A 19,650-nucleotide genomic window follows, 5' to 3' on the forward strand; every position below is an offset into this window, starting at 1 on the left:
CAGGGATGTGGTGCAGAGCCTTTGTAGCAGCCCTCCGAGTCTTCTTCTGTTGAATTAATTGTTTTGTGTTCTAACCACATTTTTTAGATTAGTTTGTTTTATTAAGACTCATTTATAGACTTTTGTCATGAAAAAAATGTGAAATATTCCATTCTTTTTGGCTTATAGGTGTATGTGCTTTCACAGTGCATCCTTGTTCTGTGTCCTCCTGAAGACTAATATGATACCTATGACATGCATTTTAGTTACCTGTGTATTTAGCACTAGAGTATAAATTGTTTGAGAATGGTTTTACTGTATACCCAGCATGTACTAGGCATTAAATGAACATGTGCTGAATTTGATTTGAGTGGTCCTTTTACAGTTTGTGTTTAGGCTTTAACAACCTGTTTAATCAAACTTCTATAGTCCTTTACATTGAAGTTATCCTTTACATTGGGTTGGTTTTTAATTCATTTGAAAAATAAATGGTCACAGAAATTAACGTTTATTTCTATTGTCATGTTTCTTTTGGAGTGTCCAAAATTTTTTAAACTATTCTATTCCTGTTAGGGGCAGTAATACTGAACTTGAGCAGACAGTGTCCAGATTGAAACAGCATACCGATTCATGCATGTGGTGGTGGTTTTTTTTTTTTTCTTTCTCTTTGGCAAAAATTTGCCTCTGGACAGGAAGGGCATTGGAGTGTGTGAAAGAAGGCAGTGAGCTCTTCGTGTTGGTGGACAGTTGTTTAATAGCGTGACTCATCTATTGATCAGGTTTGGGGGTAAACAGGAGAACCACGTTACTTAAAGGCTGTGCTCTCCGGGGCACATGGCAGGCTTACGTGGTTCTCATTCTGTATAACATTTTAAAGTAGACAATGATGGGGAAGTTGTTTTGAAAGTGAATTTTGCTATCTGCCAATCACTTTTTTTCCCAGTCCTATGAGCAACATTAAAGTTGCTTTTAAAAAACACACGTGATATAACTGCTTCGAGGATGCTAAATGTGTGCAACTTCTTATAGTGAATTTTGAACTTAAAACAGTGAAAAATTGGTCTTATGAAGATCAAACTTGCTTGCACAGCAATTATTTTTTAGGGTGTCTCCCAGAGTGGCTTTATAAATGAATCTTGTGTTTTAATAATCTTGTGTTTTCACTACAGGATGCTGGAATTTGGTATTTATTCCACAAAGAGCCTACCGGAGAGTCGAGTGGATTACAGCTCTTGGCAAAACCAGAACTCACTCCCCTGGGAATATTTTATAACAACAGGGTCCATTCGAGTTTTAAGGTAGGTTTCTGAATTGTAACAATCAGCACATACAGTTCACAGGATTTAAAGGGCGGACTTTGTGGTTATCTCTTGGTCCCTTCTGTGCTGCCACAAAAACATTCCAGACTGGGTAATTTATAATGAAAAGCAGCATATTTGGCTCGTGATTCTGGAGCTGAGAAGCCCAAGATTGAGAGCCCAACATCTGGTGAAGGCCTCCTTGCCACACCGATCCACAGTGCAAGAGCAAAGAGGAAGAGCGGGGAAGCGTCAACTGTCCTTTTCAGTCCCCTTGATCACTGCATTAATCTGTTCTTCGGGTGGCGCCCTCATGACCTAAACATCTCCAGTTGGGCTTCACCTTCTAACACATGCAGTTTGGGGGGTATTTTCAAACAATGCCAGTCTACAGCTGAGAAATAGCAATTTTGGTAGAACTTGTCACCAGAGGATAATTTGTGGTTAAAAAAGAAAGGACGGCAAGCCTTCCATATTCAGGATGTGTGTACAGCATACCATTGATGCACACGTGAGCATAGCGTACACGTGCGTGTGTGAGCTGATCAAGTCAAGGATTTTGCCTGTGTGGTCTCCTCTGCTCCCTTGTCCGTCCCCACCCCACACACTTTCTTTCGAATCTCTGATGCCACCCTGTGTTTCTGTGGATGTGCACATTAGGTAATGTACTTTGAGGGCTTGGACACATACTTCTCTCCATTCACAGGGCTGGTCAGGTGTCCTTTTGAGCATTTATTGCTAGTTACATACATAGTGAAATATTGCTTAAGAACATTTAACCTAACTTCAGCAGATACAGATGGAATGATCTATAGACCCATTCGGAAGCTTCAGTTTTCCTAATTTTGGGCACTCCTGCCCTTCCTGCTGATAAATACATTTGGTTTATTTTGTGCTTACAGGTGCTTTCCTATTTTTATCATATATGTAATGCCCAGGTCTTTAAGGCTGATGGGACTCACACCAAAGTTTAACACTTCCAATGTATGCCATTCAGAGATTCTTTCAATATTTAAATGTGTTGTAATTTATTACATTTTTTAATTTTTAAATTTTTTTTTGGTATTGGAAATCAAACTCAAGACCTTGTGCTTGCCAGGCGGGTGCTGTGCCGCTGAGCTATATCCCTGGCCCTAAGTGTGTTATCATTTGGACAGCTCAGAATCATGTGATGAAGACTTGAGAGAGGAAGAACCATCATTTGCCGTGATTTTTATGAGCCGAATAGTTGATGAAGGCTCATAATTATTGAAAGTAGCATTTCAAAGTGAAAATCCTCAATGAAAGAATTATAAATGACATAAAAAGCACCTCGTCCTAATTAATTTCTTGGTGTCAAATACCATGATATGGTAATCTCTTGTTAATTGCGAGAATTTAAATAGTATGACTGGATAGTTAGGTTTTAATTTTGTTAAGTTTGGGAATAACTCTACAGGATAAAACAATAATTAAAGGAAATTGAACCATTGGAGTCCTCAGAAAGAAACCTGCTATGTTGGGGTCACACACATATACACACCCCTGTGGCTTCAATTGCTGATGGTTCCCGAATCTTGGATTGGTTATATTTATTTGACTGCCTACTGAGTTCCATTTCAGTGTCTCAGGGACACATTTTCCATATATATATACACACACACACACACACACATATACACACATGATAGATATTATGTACTTTATATATTCAGATATGTTATATATTCAAATAGATATTATATAATATAATATATAGATATTAAATATCATATATTATTATAATATAATGTCTACAGAATTATAAAATACATCTATATATCTATATCTATATATCTCCAAAACTTAAAATTCTTCCTTTTAGGCCTGGGTCATTCCTATATGTTTGTTTTAGCAAATGAAACCACTAGTTCTGTAGTTATGTAAATTAAAAAAAAAAAACAGTATGCGCTCCTCCTGCTCCCTTTCCCTCAGCCCCAGTCACAGAGTAGTAAGAATTCTACCTGACAGGAAAGTGCTCTCTCTATCTGGTTTTCTCTGTTGCTACTGCCACAAATCTAGGTCATTTCATGTTCCTTTTGGATGGCCAAAACGATCTCCTATTTCATTTCTTACTTTTTCTGCCCCCTTTCAGTTCATTGTACATCTCTTAGCTTTCATTTTTTTTCTCCCTGAAATGCAGCTGGTTGTGACATCTTCATTCAGTTTCTGTCCTTTGGCTCTGACACCGTGTCAGCCCTTTGTGACCTGGTGTTTCTCCTCCAGCCTCCTCCTTCTTCCCTTCCCGCATTCTCAGTAGTGTGCCGGGATTTTGTTCTCGTCCAGGCCATGCCATCTCTCACTTCTAGACCTCATCAGCATTCCAGGAGCATTCTCTTTTATGCTGTACGTGAGCCAAAATAAATACAGTGTCTGAGACGGAAATAAAAGTATCTAGAAAAGACGGCAACTTAAAGTGATACTCAGTAGAAACTGGGTACATATTCTTTTTACACTTGAGGTTGTTGAGCAGTTTAAGGAGCTGAATGGGTGCTGTGTGACGTGCTCTGTTGAAAGTTGTTAAGAGGAGAATGCCAGGCCCAGTTGTTATGAAGGGAATAAAGCAGGAACCATGCTATAGGTTCAGTACTCCTCTGGGGTCTTGGGCTGCTTCCCACCCACCCAGCCAGTTCTCGTGATTGGTTAATTCCTCCCCAGTCCTACAGAGGTCTCAGCCTCATGGAGGTCACCTCCCTTCAGGAGACTTTCTGTGAATCCCTTTCACCCAGGCAAAAGGCCTTGTCTGGTGCCTCTCTCTCTATCATTTGCTTATCACATAGGACTGCAGCTCTTTAATTGATGGCTTCCTGATGGTGTTTGTCAGCAGAAGCATGAATGGATTCTATTTATTAATCAGTGTGTACAGCTTCAAGCAGGCATTCAGGTATTTACTGAATGGTGGAATGAATAAAATTATAAAAACATCCGGGAAAGTAGCTGCTTTTCTTTTCATAATAGCTGTTTAACACCCTTTCCCCCACTTTTTGAGTAGAAGTGATAATTTAAAATTTACTTTTGGCTCATTTTTATGTATTTCAGGCTGGTTTATTTATTGACAAAGGTGTCAAAACCACCAACTCCAGTGCTGCTGACCCGAGGGAGTACCTCTGCTTGGACAACAGCGCGAGGTACAGCCGGCCCTTCCGCGTCACATTCAAGCCTTATCTTGCCAGAGTGGAACTTTCCAGTCAAGCACACTGTGTCCTTTTCTTCAGTGACATGTTTAGAATGAAGTTTTAAACATTTGTAGAAGGGTTTTAGAGAAACACCCTGCTGTTCCTGGTCCTCATTCTGGGTGTTTTTCTTACCGAAATGCCAAAGAAGTTGGTACTTTTTTCCCTTCTCCAAGTTGTTAGAGGGACTCACAGAAGGAGGAAGAAAAAGAGATGCTGAAAATGATTTCAGATTTGGAGAAGAGTATGACTCATTGAAAAAGCATGTTAAACTAAGTTGAGGTAGTCTCACCCTTGAAAGCCAAAGCGTATAGAATTTATGCTTAGTGGTCAAAAGGGAACGTTTTGTTGACTGTGTTTCAAAGGAAAAGATCCTCAGTTTGATGATCAAGCTGGTTCTGGTTCAGTCACTTGTAGCCTCAGGTTCAATCCTAGCCAGGCTCTTTGTTGACTGTCCTGTATAACCACACAGTATGGGGTGGGAAATGGATTGGCATTTCAGTAGAGTTCTCTTACATGCTGTACGTGAGCCAAGATAAATAAAATATCTCAGATGGAAATAAAATTATCTGGAAAAGATGACAACTTAAAGTGATATTCAGTAGACACTGGGTATGTATTTTTTTGTACTTCAGGTTGTTGACCAGTTTATGGAGCTGAATGGGTGCTATAAGTAATAGACTCTGTTGGAAGTCGTTTAAGAGAAGAATGCCAGACCCAGCTGTTGTTAAGGGAATAAAGCAGAAACCATGCTATAGGTTGATGAATCTGATTTAAGTAGGAGATGGCACCCTTGTAATGTATTACTAAGATGTGAGGTCAGGAGAAAACTGGGGCAAGGTTGGTAAATGACTCATCAGAGTTCCTCCGAGGTCAAGTGAAGCATAAAATACTTTAGAGCATTTGAGAAGTCCAGGAACTGTGGGCATTATTTAAATAAAACTCAAACTGCTGGGTACCTCATAGCTAATCAACATATGGGTTAGAAAAATAGAAGAGAAAAAAAATAGAAGAGATAAATATGTAAGACAAAGGTGAAAATAGACAAGAACAGATGAACCAAGAAGAGAATATTAGCTGACAGAGTAAATCTATGTTAGAAGGTTGCTTCTGTACTTTTTAGTTTTAAAAAGTTTTATAATTTGTAGAATTAAGAATGTGTAGTTTGCAAAAGTTAGCATTGCCAGGACAGTCCTGAGCAGAACAAACCTGGCTCTTTTCTTGCCTTAAACAATTACTTACATACTTTGTATAACGTGTGTTTGTATATATTTATATGATTAGGTGAGTAAATATATTTTTAAGAATCCAGTGATATTTTAACTTACCTTGACAATAAAACCCCTTATTCATAGTGGCATAAGCATTCTCTACCAGATGTGCACATGTGACGTTAGGAAAATGGTGATCTTTCCTCTGCACTCCAAAATGCCTACATATTGTTAAGGTGTTGTACTCCATTTGGAAGTTACTGTTTTTTTTTTGTTGGTTTTTTTTTTTGTTGTTGTTTTTTGGTTTTTTTCCGGTACCGAGAATCGAACTCATGACCTTGCACTTGCCAGGCAGGCGCTGTGCCACTGAGCTAAGTCCCCAGCCCCTTGGAAGTTATTCTTGAAAAGAACTGATTATAGAAAAAAAGCAACAGGACATTTGGCAGCTGTGTGTACACCTAGTTTTTGTATAAAGTAATACAATATACTCCCGTGTGTTTACGCAATATCGACATGAGCAACATAGAGACGTAATGAATCAGCCTATAAATTAAAGACCAAGCTTGCGGAATCAAGAAGATTCTCCCTGTTCATCAAAGAGGAAGCTGACTCACCAGTTAATCAGATAACGTTTTCCTTCTGTTTTCAAGATGTGAAATTACAGGAATCTAAAAAATCTTAAGATGAGGAATTTTTACTCAAGAAAGCATTTCGTTTGAAATTGGTTAATTTCATCTAAAAAAGTGAAAGAACGTTAGAACCAACTGGTTTTATTTAGAGCAGAGGATTCCTAAGGGAGGGCCAGGAAATGTGCTGAAATCACATAGGTGATGAGAAATTTGGACAGTTAACTGTATTTTCTATGTATACCAAGTGGGGAGGTAGTTGAAAATAAAGGATAGTAAAGCAAGCAGTTAATGACTGAATTATATGGGTAGGAAATTCAGAAAGGCAAGGCAGCTGTAACAGACGGTCAGATTGCCTTAAGGTTCCATTCCTTCCTCCCCGACCCCTCTTGCCCCTTCTGTCCTTCCTCTCCCCATGTTCTCTCCCTTCCTTCCCTTCCCTCTTTCTTCCTGTCCCACTCCTCCCCCTCCCTTTCTCTTCCTCTTCCTCTTTCTCTTTCTCCTCTTCCTCTTTTCTTTTTCACCTTTTAGAACATGTGTACTTTGCTTTCCAGAACTCTTCGGTCTGCTTCGTAGTGTAAGCCAGTATTGGCTTAGGTTTTCACCCTCTTGGGTCAGAGCTAGCTAGGGTAAGTGTCCTGGTCATGCAGTGTAAGGATGGATATAGGACTCTAACCCCACTGCTACAAACCTGTTTATAGCTGCAGTGTAAAGAGCCTCCAGCGTGGCCCTATAGTCTATTCTCCAAATAGTAGCCAGTGATCTGCTCAAAAAATGATAGAAATGTGATCACATCACTTTGCTGAGTCAGTCTGTGCTCCCTTAACTTCCCATTGCATTTCAGACAAAGAACCACACACTTGCCTGACACTTGTTGGCCTCTTTTTGCTTTCTCCCTGGCTTCTCACTCTGGCCAGGTTGCGAGGAGTAGAGCTCCGAGCTCACTCACGCATCAGGGACACCTGCTTGCTGTTCTTTCTGAGGAGCTGCTTGTCCCGCCCTACAGTGCCAGCAAGCGTGGGAGTAGCACTGCTCAAAGGGTCTACCCGACTGCATAGTTCAAAGAACTTAACATGCTGAATTTAGTTTTTTCTTTGGTCTTTTTGAGACAGGGTCTCGCTATGCAGTCCAGGCCAGCTGTGAGCTCACTTTGTAGCCCAGGCTAGTCTCGAACTTGCAACGATCCTCCTGCCTCAGCCTCCTGAATGCTGGGATTACAGGTGTGCGCCACCACACCCAGCTGAATTTAGTTTTGAAAAGCTACCTAGCTTTGTAAAGTGGTGGCTTTATGGGATTATTTGAGGCATCACAGTGGACAATTTTTGACACCAAGTTTTTGACTTTTACATTGAGCACCTAATAAATGTTTCAGAGCAAGGAGAATGAAAAGGCAAAATTCAGTTTTTTTTATAAAGTTGGTTAACCATATATATAATTTTAGACATTTGAAGGTATTGAACTAAAGGTTTTATTTCTCTGAAACATTTAAGTAGCACACAATTCAAATATTATTACAATTCACTTACATGTATGTTGAAATAATGTGGTTAACTTATACAATAAGTTTGTATTAGTAGCATGTAATTTTCTTTTTTTTTTTTTGTCTTTTTGAGGCAGGGTCTTGTTATGCAGTTCAGGCTGGCCTTGAGCTCACTTTGTAGCTCAGGCTGGTCTTGAACTCACTGTGATCCTCCTGCCTCAGCCTCCCAAGTGCTGGGATTACAAGCGTGTGCCACCACACCCGGCCAATAGCATGTAATTTAAGAATTTGTGCAGACATGTAGATTTCCTGGTGTGAGTGTGTGTGTTTTAATGGAAATGATTTTTGTGCTTATATTTTATAGTGTCACTGTACAAGCTTATTTTAAAAACTAAGAAGCTATGAAAGAAGTTCTCTGAATAGTCACGTGTCAATTTTTCTTTGAAATGTAATAATTAAGTTATATGTTAAGATCATTTTCAGAGCCGGGGATATAGCTCAGTGGCACCGTGCCTGCCTGGCAAGCTCGAGGTCCTGAGTTCGATTTCCAGTGCAAAAAAAAAAGCTCTTTTTCAATTTGTTTGATTTGGTCAGATTTAAATTCTACTTTTGAGGGTTGGGGATTTAGCTCAGCAGCAAAGCGCCTGCCTGGCAAGTGTAAGGTCGGGAGTTCAATTTCTGGTACGGGGAGAAAAGACAAAAAAAAAAAAAATTCTACTTTTGATCCTACTGAGTATAACTATAAACAGTTAATTTCTATTCCTTTTCTTCTTAACCCTTAGATTTCGGCCTCATCAGGATGCAGACCCTGAAAAACCCCGTGTTGCTGCTGTGATCGACAGGCTCATTGCTTTTAAAAATAATGACCACGGGGCATGGATCAGAGGGGGAGACATTATTGTCCAGAACTCCGCGTGTGTATTTGTTAAGACGCCACTGTCTGCTAACATTTATTCTTAGGGATTTGTGTAAATCTAGTGGAATACGGTGCAAGTACAGTGGTGTTTCCTGGGATCATTATTCGTGGTGGTAATGGGCAGGACAAGCTCTGAGGATGCGAGAGTTAAGCAGCTGCAAATGTTTGGGATCATCTCATTCTGGTGCTTTTATTGGAACTGAACTTGTCTAGTGACATGAAAGCTTTGGATGAGATTGAACAGAAACTTGGACTTGAAGTTTTTATAACAAGCATGGTTTGTGTCAAAGCACTAAATAATGATTTTGAAACTACCTGGACTTTTTTTTTTTTCCTCTTGGATATTCCTTAAAGTTTTCCTGATTTTCTTCTTTTGCCATTCAAAACAAAGGCTGTATAATTCCACATTAATAAATCTGTTGACTTTTATGTCTTGCCGTGACTTGAGGCAGGAAGCATCTCACTTCTTTTCCCATTTGTGTATTTTTAAGAGAGGCCTGATGAATGTTGAACTGAGATAGGTATTTAACAGTGTAGAAAAAAAGGTTTTTGATTTTTTTCTGGCACTGACCATTAGCTTCTTGACTTTTTTTGAGACAGGCTCACTGTGTATTTCAGGCTGGCCTAGAACTCACTATGTAGTGGAGGTTAGCCTCAATCTCATGGTGGTTCGCCTGCCTCAGCCTCCTGAGTGCTGTGACTACAGGTGTGCGCCACCATGCCCGGCCTGCTTCTTGACATTTCACCATCATCTTTGACTTTTATCATCCAAAAATTCGATACTGTTTTGAATCTATAGTTTTGGTGTCATCTAATTGTTTTCTAAAAAATAATTGTAAAAAGTTTTAACTAACCCTTTTATACTAATGTTCTGGGCGTTGTTCTAAATATTTGAAATTATTTTAATGTGTTTAATGCACTCAAGAATTCTGTAAAGAAGGTTATATTATTATTGCAACTTACAAATGAGAAAACTGGGGGAGAAAGAGTTTGAGTTACTGACCCACGGTCATATAGCTAGTAATTGGCAAGACAAGGATTTGGCTTTGTGCATTAGTTATTATCACTGCAGTTTGGCTTTGTGCATTAGTTATTAGGAAGTTGGTGTCATGTGGTTGGAGAGAGTACACATTGGGAATTTGTAGGTTTTTTTTTTTTTTTTAGTCAATAGTTGTTGTACTATACTTTGGTATCTTCAAAGTGGCTTCTAAAGAAAATAAATAGAGCTATACATGAGTGACCTATTGAATAATCATTAACTTTTCTCAATGGTTGTTGTAGGAAACACTTAATGATAGACATGCATCCATTAGGACTTTGTAGGTTTTATAACTAAGTATTGAGAGAATTACCTTTTATGTGATGTGGTGAATTTAAAATGTTCTTTCATTCTCTTACAGATTTGCAGATAATGGAATAGGACTGACCTTTGCCAGGTTTGTAATGGCTTAAAGAATCCATATTTCATTATTTTAAAGATAGCAAGTAAAAGTCTCTTTTTTTTAAGGGGGAATAACAGAAATATTTCATAATTTATTAGCATTAAAAAAAGTAGCACCTTCTTGTTGATATCACTAGAGGACCAGAAATGCATTTTTATTGACTAATCAAATTTATACTGAGGTAGTAACTGGAATTTCAGAAAGGAAAAGCAGTGATAATTTTGCTTAGGAAAAAAAAACACTTAAGATTTAGACTAAAGGTCTTAAAAAGTAGAGGAAGAAAGAGAAGCACAAGGAGATTAAAAAACTAGTATTTTTCTTAGAATGTACTTTAACTTACCAATCATCTTTTAAGAACTGAACTTTTGTTGTTGTGTATTTTTCTCTGAGTACTAGTCCTTCCAGTGGCCGTGTTAGACATGCTTCTCATTTAATTGTTGTACTCTGGTCAGTTACATTCTCTGTTTTATTTATTTATTTATTTTTTGTTTTTCTCCGGTACTGGGAACCAAACTCACGACCTTGTGCTTGCCAGGCAGGCGCTTTGCCGCTGAGCTAAATCCCCAGCCCCTAGGTCAGTTACATTCTCATTTGCAGTATTCTTGGTTGAGAATGATGTTGTTGCTGTTACGTTAAATTTCATTTGCTTATATCTAAGTTGTAGACCATACTTCATACGAGATACTTCTACAGTTTAAAGGCCATTTCTGAGTGCGTGCCTAACATGCACGAGGCCCGTTTCAGGCCCAGCGACTCCATCCCAAAAGCAGTTTCTGAGGGTTTGATAATGTGTATTAGAAGAAGCTATTGGCTTTTTAGAAAATTTTTAGCCTTTTAAATTACAGGTTGCCTTCGTCTGGGGGTAAATAGAAATTTCCTACAGAAAGGTGGCTAATGATTGTCCTGATTTTAACAGCGACGGGAGCTTCCCAAGTGATGAAGGTTCTAGCCAGGAAGTATCTGAATCTCTCTTTGTCGGGGAGAGCAGGAATTACGGCTTCCATGGTGGTCAGAACAAGTACACGGGCGTTGGAGGAATCGACCAGAAGCCCCGCACATTACCTAGGAACAGGTAAGAATTACTTTAGTGTTGGACATGTAGCCCCCAGTGAAGTTTCCGTAATAACTTTAGATTTGTTGGATTCTACTGTGACTCTTTTCCTCATTATCACTACTACTATTGTTATCGTGTGTGTATACCCTCGTCAAATTTTGTGCAGTTATTAACCATTTCACAGATTCCATTATCACGTTTATAACAAAGAGGCCAATCTTACTGTTTACAGAAGGACTTACATAAGCTGGTGACTTCCTCTTGTTTGTTTTCCTTTCCTGAGACATAAAAAAGGTGCCAAACCATAAACTATGACAGATCAGTTTTCCCTCAACTTTGTGATGTTTGTTGGTTTTTAGAAACAGGCACTGGAAAAAGGAAATTACCTACTGAAAAGAGTCCTAGAAAATGAGCATTGATTGATGCCAAAGCTGACTCAAACCTCAGTGCAGCTGTGTAATTAACAGTGTTTGAGATGTTGGAGGAAGTGGAGGTAGACTTTTGGCGTGTTTTCTGACATCATGATCACAGTCATTAAAATAGTGCTTAGCACTAGGAAGGTTCTTCAAAGCTGTTAAGGAACTATTAACTAATTAAGCCATACCTCAGTTCTGAGACTCAGCTGGAGTTGTCCTCATTTTACTTAGGGGAAAACCAGGTAGAGAAAAACTAAATCTCATTCTGAAGGTCTCACATCTGAGCCACTGCCGTGATCCATCAAGATTCAGATCCTTGATGACCACACACCTGTGATCCTAATCCCAGCACTCTGGGAGGCTGAGACAGGAGGATTATCAAGTTCGAGTCTACCCTGGGCAATTTAACAGTTTAACGAAACCTTGTCACAGAATATAACATAGAGGGCTGGCTGGGGATGTAGCTCACTGTGAAGGTCCTAGGTTCAATCTCTTGTACTGAAAAAAAAAAATCCCCTACTGAATGCCATCTCTGGACACCGAGCTGAGACACAACAGAGCAATGGGGCAGACAGGCTGTTAGCGTTACTAGTTTTTGGCTGCGTTACCTGTGCTTATCACTGTGATGCTGTGGTTTTTTTCTGTTACGGTGCTGGGTGCTGAACCCACCAGGGCTTGTGCATGCAAGGCAAGCACTCTACTACTGAGCCACGTCCCCAGTGCCAAATGAGGGAGCTTAACTGGAATAGCACTTTCCTGGTGAGATTCGGCTCACAAATCAGTGTGGGGAAGCCAGTGTCATCTCTTCAGAGAGACCTCCATCTTCTCTAGATAGGGCCTTTCTTCTCAGCCCATTTATGGTGCTGCTGTGCCTTATTCCTCCATAACAGTAATGATCTGAAATTATCCTTTGGTTTTTGTGTGTGGATGTCTTTCCGGCCATGGTACATATTTTATTTCATCAGGGATCTTGTCTTGGTTACCACAACAAAGTGGAAGTTTGCCAAGTGCTTACAGGACACGTAGCAATATTTATAGAACAAATGAGTGCTGTTAAAGAGCTAGGTCCACATGCATTAAATAAAATCTTGTATTTTTAACAGGACATTCCCAATTAGAGGCTTTCAGATTTATGATGGACCCATTCATCTCACCAGGAGCACTTTCAAAAAATATGTACCAACTCCAGATAGATACAGCAGTGCGATTGGCTTCCTTATGAAGAATACCTGGCAGATAACCCCCAGGAATAACATTTCCCTGGTGAAGTTTGGACCACATGTAAATATGTTCTTATGTTTCCTATCAGTGACTAAGGTGAGAGAGGGAGGGACAGCATATTTCCAAAGACGAAGACACAATGGATTTGTACTGAATCTTTATGACAGGGCAGAAAAATACATAAAACGGCAACTTTGAATCTCATGTATTCTGTCTTGTTAAATTCCAGGTGTGAACAGTGATCACATGTATTTTTGGCATTCAAGTGATCACTTGAACAGGAAAATGAGTTGAAGTGATAACACTGGGGGATTGTAAAGTTTCACAGGAACAAGAGGATGTGATTTTTAGAAAATTCAGTGGGTGAAGCTGGTACAGTGGTCCCGTCTCCACTGAGAGATTTAGGTCCTGCCGGGTGTTGTTTGGTCTGAGGCTGTTCTAGGGAATAAGAGGATAGAAAATTGGGAATGAGGACGAATACTAGGGCAGTGTGACAAAAATTGGGTACTGATATAAGCTGTTGGATGGCTTTAGGAAGATGGTGAAGAAGACAGAGAAATTACTGCTTCCAGTGAAGTACTTCTTCCCGCCAGGCTTGGTCAGGCTTAGTTTGGGCCCTGTTGTCTGTAGGTTTCTGGGTTCATTTGCTTATCTGCAGCCAGGAACATAAGAAAATAAGAAAACCCCACAAAAATGGAAGAACAGTTCATAACTTGACCAAATTGGGAGGGCAGGTAGGTATGTCTACCCTGCATACCAAACACACAGCAGCATTCCAGTTTTAAATGGGCTAGACCAAAAGCCAGGAAATATCCCTATGTAGATTTAGTGAAGCTTTGGCCCAGAGGACTGGAAGTGTTGAGTACCCCTTGTTGTCACAACTGGGGGGTGTGGGGGGGTGACAGTTGACATCTGTGATAGCGCGAGGAAGTTTACACAGTTTATCTTTAATAAAAACTCCAGATTTTAAAGATCTATTTTAATGTCTTAGTGACAGCTGTCAGCAGAGGTAGTTTTCTGAGTAGTTACACCCTCACCTGTTTCCTCATAACCCAGGGAACAATCTGATGAGTCCCTGTAGGAATTAACCATCTTGCCACTCCATGATGGCAGTGGCAGGGGAGAAAGGGCGCTTCAGACACTCTAGCTCCCTCCTCCCGCAGAAAGCCACGGCTGGGTTCACATCTAAAGATGAACGCTGGTGTTGCCCAGTTGAAAGAGAGCTTGAGAAAGGTTCTATCAGTGTATCTGGTTTTCTAGAAGAGCTGAGGTGCGGAGCCGAGGCACAGGTACAGACGGGCATGTCACCTTGCTTGGTTCTCTTTTGGGCTGTATAGGGTACAACTAGATGGCTTCTCCCATAAATAAATAGGGCAGTTTTTTTGTTTTTGTTTTTGTTTTTTTTCAGTGCTGGAGATTGAACCCTGGGCTTTGCACAAGTGCTCTACCATTATACCACTGAACTGCATCCCCAACTATTTCGGGAGGGTTTTAGGTCACCTTTCCAGTAGGGAGGCTGGCTATGCACTTACTACCCATGGTCCTCCATGCATAGAGTTTAGTGACCACTGACATGGTCACACTGAAATTTGTTTAATGTTGTAGAAGTCCTACCATTGTAACAGTGTAGGAGAATTTTTGAGGGTTAAGTCCCGTGGTTTATCTGGCCTAAAGCTTTTTAAGGTGGTGATGGACTGGGAATAGTTTATAAGTGGAGAAAAATTGAGCTCTTTGTTTTCTTTTTCTTTTTTGTCCTTTTGACAGGGTCTCACCATGCAGTTCAAGCTGGCCTTGAACTCACTTTGTGGCCCAGGCTAGCTTCAAACTCCCAGCAATCCTCCTGCCTCAGCTTCCTGAGTGTTGGGATTACAGGAGTGAGCCACCATGCCCAGCCAGAGCTCCTTGAAGCTTTAGTATTTTTTTCCCCTCGAGCATTCTGTTAATTGAGTAGAAAACTAACTCAGTTTCACAGTTGACGACAGCGGGCTGTAATTGTAATGTGCAGCAGTTGTGGTGGACATGCAGCTGGGATAGCAGGAGACACTAAGTTGGCAGTGGTCCTCACTGTGTGCTGTGCTTGGTTTTCACTGCTGTCAGGTCTCTCTGAATGTCTTTTTTGGAAAGCCTGGTCCCTGGTTTGAAGATTGCGAGCTGGATGGTGATAAGAACTCCATATTCCATGACATTGACGGTTCTGTGACAGGATACAAGGATGCTTATGTGGGCAGAATGGACAACTACCTGATCCGCCATCCGAGCTGCATCAATGTCACCAAGTGGAATGCAGTGGTCTGCAGCGGCACCTATGCCCAGGTAGGTGCCGAAAGTGGCCTGAGGCCTGAGCTTTACAGCTGCTGCCGGCACTGCTCTGAAAAAAGGACACTTCTGCTTCTTTTGCTCTTTGGTGTTTTCTCAAGTATGATTTCCTTTAAAATTAAAAAAAAAAAAAAAAAAAGAATGGCACTGAAACGCCATTTGTAAGTGGGAGAGTCAGTTGCAGCAGGGTGAAACGCTTTGCTCTGGGCTAAGCATGGCTGGGAGGTCGTTGGTGCCAGGACCCATGTTCCTTGCCCCAGGTTTTTGTGCCACATTGCAGCTGTGTCCCCTTAGAGAGGGATTTTATCCTTTTGATTTCAGGGCCTTTGTGTCTACTTCGTTAGGAAATCTGACTTTTGAGGCAGAAAATCAGTGGGTCACACAGAAAGTGAGATGTAGATGGAGCCTGGAATTGGAAAATGAGCAGACAAGGAAGCAATTGAAGGAAATGACTGTAATTATACCACAGAGTGTCTATGATAATAGGAAGAAGCTGAGACAAGCTGGGAAACGTCTCTCTGAAGTTAAGTGGTGTGTATTTACTAATGGGTGCTCTGTGTATGAGGCCTGCAAAGTAGTGGGCGTAGTTAAGGACACAGACTTTGGAGCCAGGTTACCTGAATTTGCAGCTTAGCTTTATTATTTCCAGAATGTGAGTTGGGCATATTAAAATTACACTGTGCATGTGCATAAGGACCGCGATAGTCCCTCTGCTGTGAGGCTGTGGAGGTGGCAGAAAGCGTTCACATGTGGAAAGCATATAGTGTGTGGTCTGATTCCTGCATGGTGCGATGCCTGCCTCTGCTAGTGCTTTGTGAGGAGCGGGGCTGTAGGTCAGGAAGGTTATTTCAACAGAGAGATTTAATGGATGGAATTGCTCACACAGTGGATGCTCCAGTGGGCCAGAATTTCAGAGGGAGTGGATTTTAGACCATGGGGTAGCTTTCACAATGGGCTGTTGAGGGAGGCAGAAGAATAAAGGAAGGGGATGAGAGGGCGTAGAGAAGAGAATCAGGCCGAGCAGTGGATTCTCCAGGGGGAATTAGGCTGTGACAGCCCCAAAGGTGGGTGGGACCCTCTCTTGTCCATTTGCTTGGATGTTCTTCTGTAGTGTGGGCCCTTCCCGGAGAAGGACCCTGCTGTGACCCTCTCCTCCGCTGACCTCTGCTTACTTTGCCACCAAGTGTGTGTTTGTGGGATGTCGCTTGTTGCTTCTCTGAGCCCCCAGAGTGTAACAGTTTCTATGGTCTTAGCTTTTTATTTTTTGATAGTACTAGAAATTGAACCCAGGACCTTTACCCCGAGCCCTTTTTATTTTTTTATTTTGCCATCAGTTTTTTATTTTCTCATTAAGTTTCCCCGGCTGGCCTCAGAGTTGCAATCCTCCTGCCTCCGCCTCCCCGGGTGCTGGGATTGCAGGCGTGTACAACCACGCCTGAGCCCACCTTATCCTTCTGTAGTTGGAGCACTGCAGGGCAGATTGCTTCACTGTTCTGACTCTGGATCATGGCTGCTGCACAGTGTTATTCTTACATTTAAAAAGGTTTAAAAAAGTTTAGATTCTTACGTATAAACAAGACAAAGAGTTTAAAGGGAATAAAGACTGGACAGTGTTTCTTGTTTATTTTAATGAGGATAGTAGTTTCTTTGTTGAGTCATTTCTCATTTCCATGAGAGAAAAAAAAAGTGTGACTAAGACCCAGAGAAGCAAGGCGGGATGGAGAATTAGCTCCAGGGAAGAAAAAAGTGGTGTAAAATGTGATTTCTTTGTTCTGTTCATTTTATTCTTAGTCAGAATTGCCCCTGCTTCAAGTTACGTTTGCCCTCCTATACTTAATAATCTGTGGATATTCTAGAGTTAAAAACTAAGGCAAAAACAAAAATGAAAAACCTTTTCTGGTGTCAATGAAGTTCCAGCAAGCATGTGTACTCATGGGTATGCATGCGTCTGCCTGCTATCTGTCTAAAAGTGCTACTTGCTCCCTAGTGAAAACTTTTTATCTTCTAAATTGTTAGCTGTAGATTTGTCTATAAAATGCCTAGTGTAGTAGCTCATAATTTTTATAAATTATTGTCATTAACTATGAATATACCTTTTCATTTGTTCACCATTCAATAAATTCTTCAATCCTTTGCATGTCTAGTTACTTGAGGAATGAACCTACTCGAGGAATGAACCTACTCTTCCCCCGTTACAAAGCAGAGTAGTAATTCTATTTTTATTTGTAGCTGGAGAGAGAAGCAAGTTATATCCTCCAGGAGACTGAGTAATAGAACCATGGGTCAGAAATGCTTTCCTAAGAGCTTGTAACTGGGGTGGGAAGCCCAGGCCTGTAGCCATTTGCTGTTATTTAGAAATAATGTAGGTAAAAGTTGGAAGCAACTTCATCTCAAGAGAGAACAGCCATTATTCAGCTCTTTGTAAATATTTTTAAATGTGGTGTTTGCTGTTTGGTGACATGAGGGATAAAGGTGCCCAGGAAGAAAGTGCTGCAGGAACTAAGATTGCATTGACCGGGCAAATCATCCTCAGGCTGGTGGAGGTGGAGGTGCATATGTCTGTCTGCTTGCCTCTTTCTTGCATATTAAATCTATGTTAAATATGACTGTATTTAAGAAAATTACATATTAAAATATATACTCAATATGTATGTAAGTGGGGACAATCAGTATTGAAGGTATGTTTCCTGTGTAGCATTTTAAACTTTACATGGTGTCAGTAGAGAATATTATTAATCCCATGCAGAGGAGAGTAAACAAGCCTTTCTGGCTCAAAGGGCATATCGAGGACCCAATATGGATAAAATTATAGAAATGACAGAAAATACGGAGTGGAGATCAGTTGTAAATAGTCTGCAAATGTCTGGATGCATCTGGAGAATTTAGTTGCTGGATGCTGATCTGTTTGAGGAAATTGTTCTGAGGCTTGTCCTTCGGGGGGTGCAGTTGTGGGAGGTTATGTTTTGGCATAGAAAGTGGTGCAAATGCCACTGGAAGAAATTCAGGACTTCCAAATTCGTCTCAGCTTGTTATGTTTTTCCAGTTGCTGCAGAGCACTTTATAGTTTTCTTTTTTTTTTTTTTGAAGGGGTGAAAGATGACTTTTTGGACTAAAGTAGATCATGGAAAATTGAAAGCCAGAGTACCAAGAGATATAAATTTTCCATCTCTTGGTGTAGAGGAAAGTCTCTTAGATTTGACCGGAGGGTATCAGTTTTCACATTAATTTAGCAATTTTTTGTATGTGCATTCTTCAGATAGAGGGATTCTGTCGACAGGCTATATAAACCACACGCATTTTATATTTTGGTGAACAAGCTGGCTGCGGTGGTGGAACTGATGACAAAGATCCTGGCGAGCAGAGTGCAGTCTGTTTTTACCATGTCGAGCTTAAGCAGGCTGCGTTGTAAGTGTGGCTTAGGAAGCGGTTAGTTGCTGCTCACTTAGTCGAGCACAGATCGTGGAATCTGTCTTTTCAAAGACAGACCCTTGAGTTAGTGCTTGGAAAGTTTGTTTAGCTAACATTCTTCCCTTCCCTTCTTAATTTTAATTTGCACTTTTTTTAAGGTGTATGTACAGACGTGGAGCACTCAGAATCTTACTATGACCATCGTCCGAGATGAGTACCCATCCCACCCGATGGTGCTTCGGGGTATTAACCAGAGGGCGGCCTTTCCGCAGTACCAGCCTGTGATCATGCTGGAGAAGGGCTATACCATCCACTGGAACGGGCTGGCTCCCCGGATCACATTCCTGTACCTCGTGAACTTCAACAAGTAAGCTTCTGTCCCTGTCATTGCTAACACTTGAGCAGATAGAGATTTACTGGATAAAAAGAATAACATTTTAAACACGTCTGAATGACTTACATTATTTTGTACAGTTAATATTTGCCAAGAATTATAATTTTAAAAGGGGGAAAATAACACATATCCTTCCTATGAAGAATGCCAGTTTCCTGTATTTTGCTCCTTTTACGGAGAGGTGGAGAGGCTGTATATTTTGTGTTGATGAATTATGAGATTATACAGGTTGAGTCCTGTCGTTTTGAAAGCATTGTTCTCTGTGGTGAAAGTGTTATGTACAGAAAACCATGGAGAAATAGGTGAATACTTTAATTTTCTCTAAGTGGGACAGGAAGAAGTTTCATATGGTTTATTAGATGATCTCTTATAAAATTAAAGAGTTTTGAGGCCAAATTTAGATTCGACAGAAGAGAGATTCAAAGTACATTTGATCGGTAGCATCTGCTATGGGTAAAAGGTGAAAATTGGGGCACAGATCCCAGGTATTTGGCACCTCTGCCTTGACACAAAAGGATTCTTTTGTCCTTTTTATAGGCATGTGCTACCATACCTGACGATTGATTGATTGATTGATTGGTACCGGGAATCAAATTCAGGACCTTGCGCTTGCCAGGCGGGTGCTGTGCCGCTGAGCTATATCCCCGGCAATTTATTGTTTCTTTATGGTAAAAGCATGCAAACTGTTTTCTTCAGGG

The 19,650-nt window shown here is 40.6% G+C and overlaps 1 protein-coding gene across 4 annotated transcripts in view; it reads left to right on the forward strand.

Moving 5' to 3' along the window:
- The window catches only part of Tmem2 (transmembrane protein 2), a 76,330-nt gene that overhangs the window by 41,208 nt on the left and 15,472 nt on the right, over positions 1–19,650 (forward strand). For all 4 annotated transcript variants that reach the window (XM_005388527.2, XM_005388525.2, XM_013516339.1 and 1 more), the window contains 8 exons: positions 1,149–1,277; positions 4,335–4,423; positions 8,568–8,699; positions 10,102–10,137; positions 11,060–11,215; positions 12,717–12,894; positions 14,932–15,147; positions 18,717–18,925. In XM_005388527.2, coding sequence (XP_005388584.1) covers positions 1,149–1,277; positions 4,335–4,423; positions 8,568–8,699; positions 10,102–10,137; positions 11,060–11,215; positions 12,717–12,894; positions 14,932–15,147; positions 18,717–18,925 — 1,145 coding nt within the window. The remainder of the gene's footprint in view (positions 1–1,148; positions 1,278–4,334; positions 4,424–8,567; positions 8,700–10,101; positions 10,138–11,059; positions 11,216–12,716; positions 12,895–14,931; positions 15,148–18,716; positions 18,926–19,650) is intronic.

Source organism: Chinchilla lanigera, unplaced genomic scaffold (assembly GCF_000276665.1).
Source record: "Chinchilla lanigera isolate Chin_1 unplaced genomic scaffold, ChiLan1.0 scaffold00033, whole genome shotgun sequence".
Lineage (NCBI taxonomy): Eukaryota > Metazoa > Chordata > Mammalia > Rodentia > Chinchillidae > Chinchilla > Chinchilla lanigera.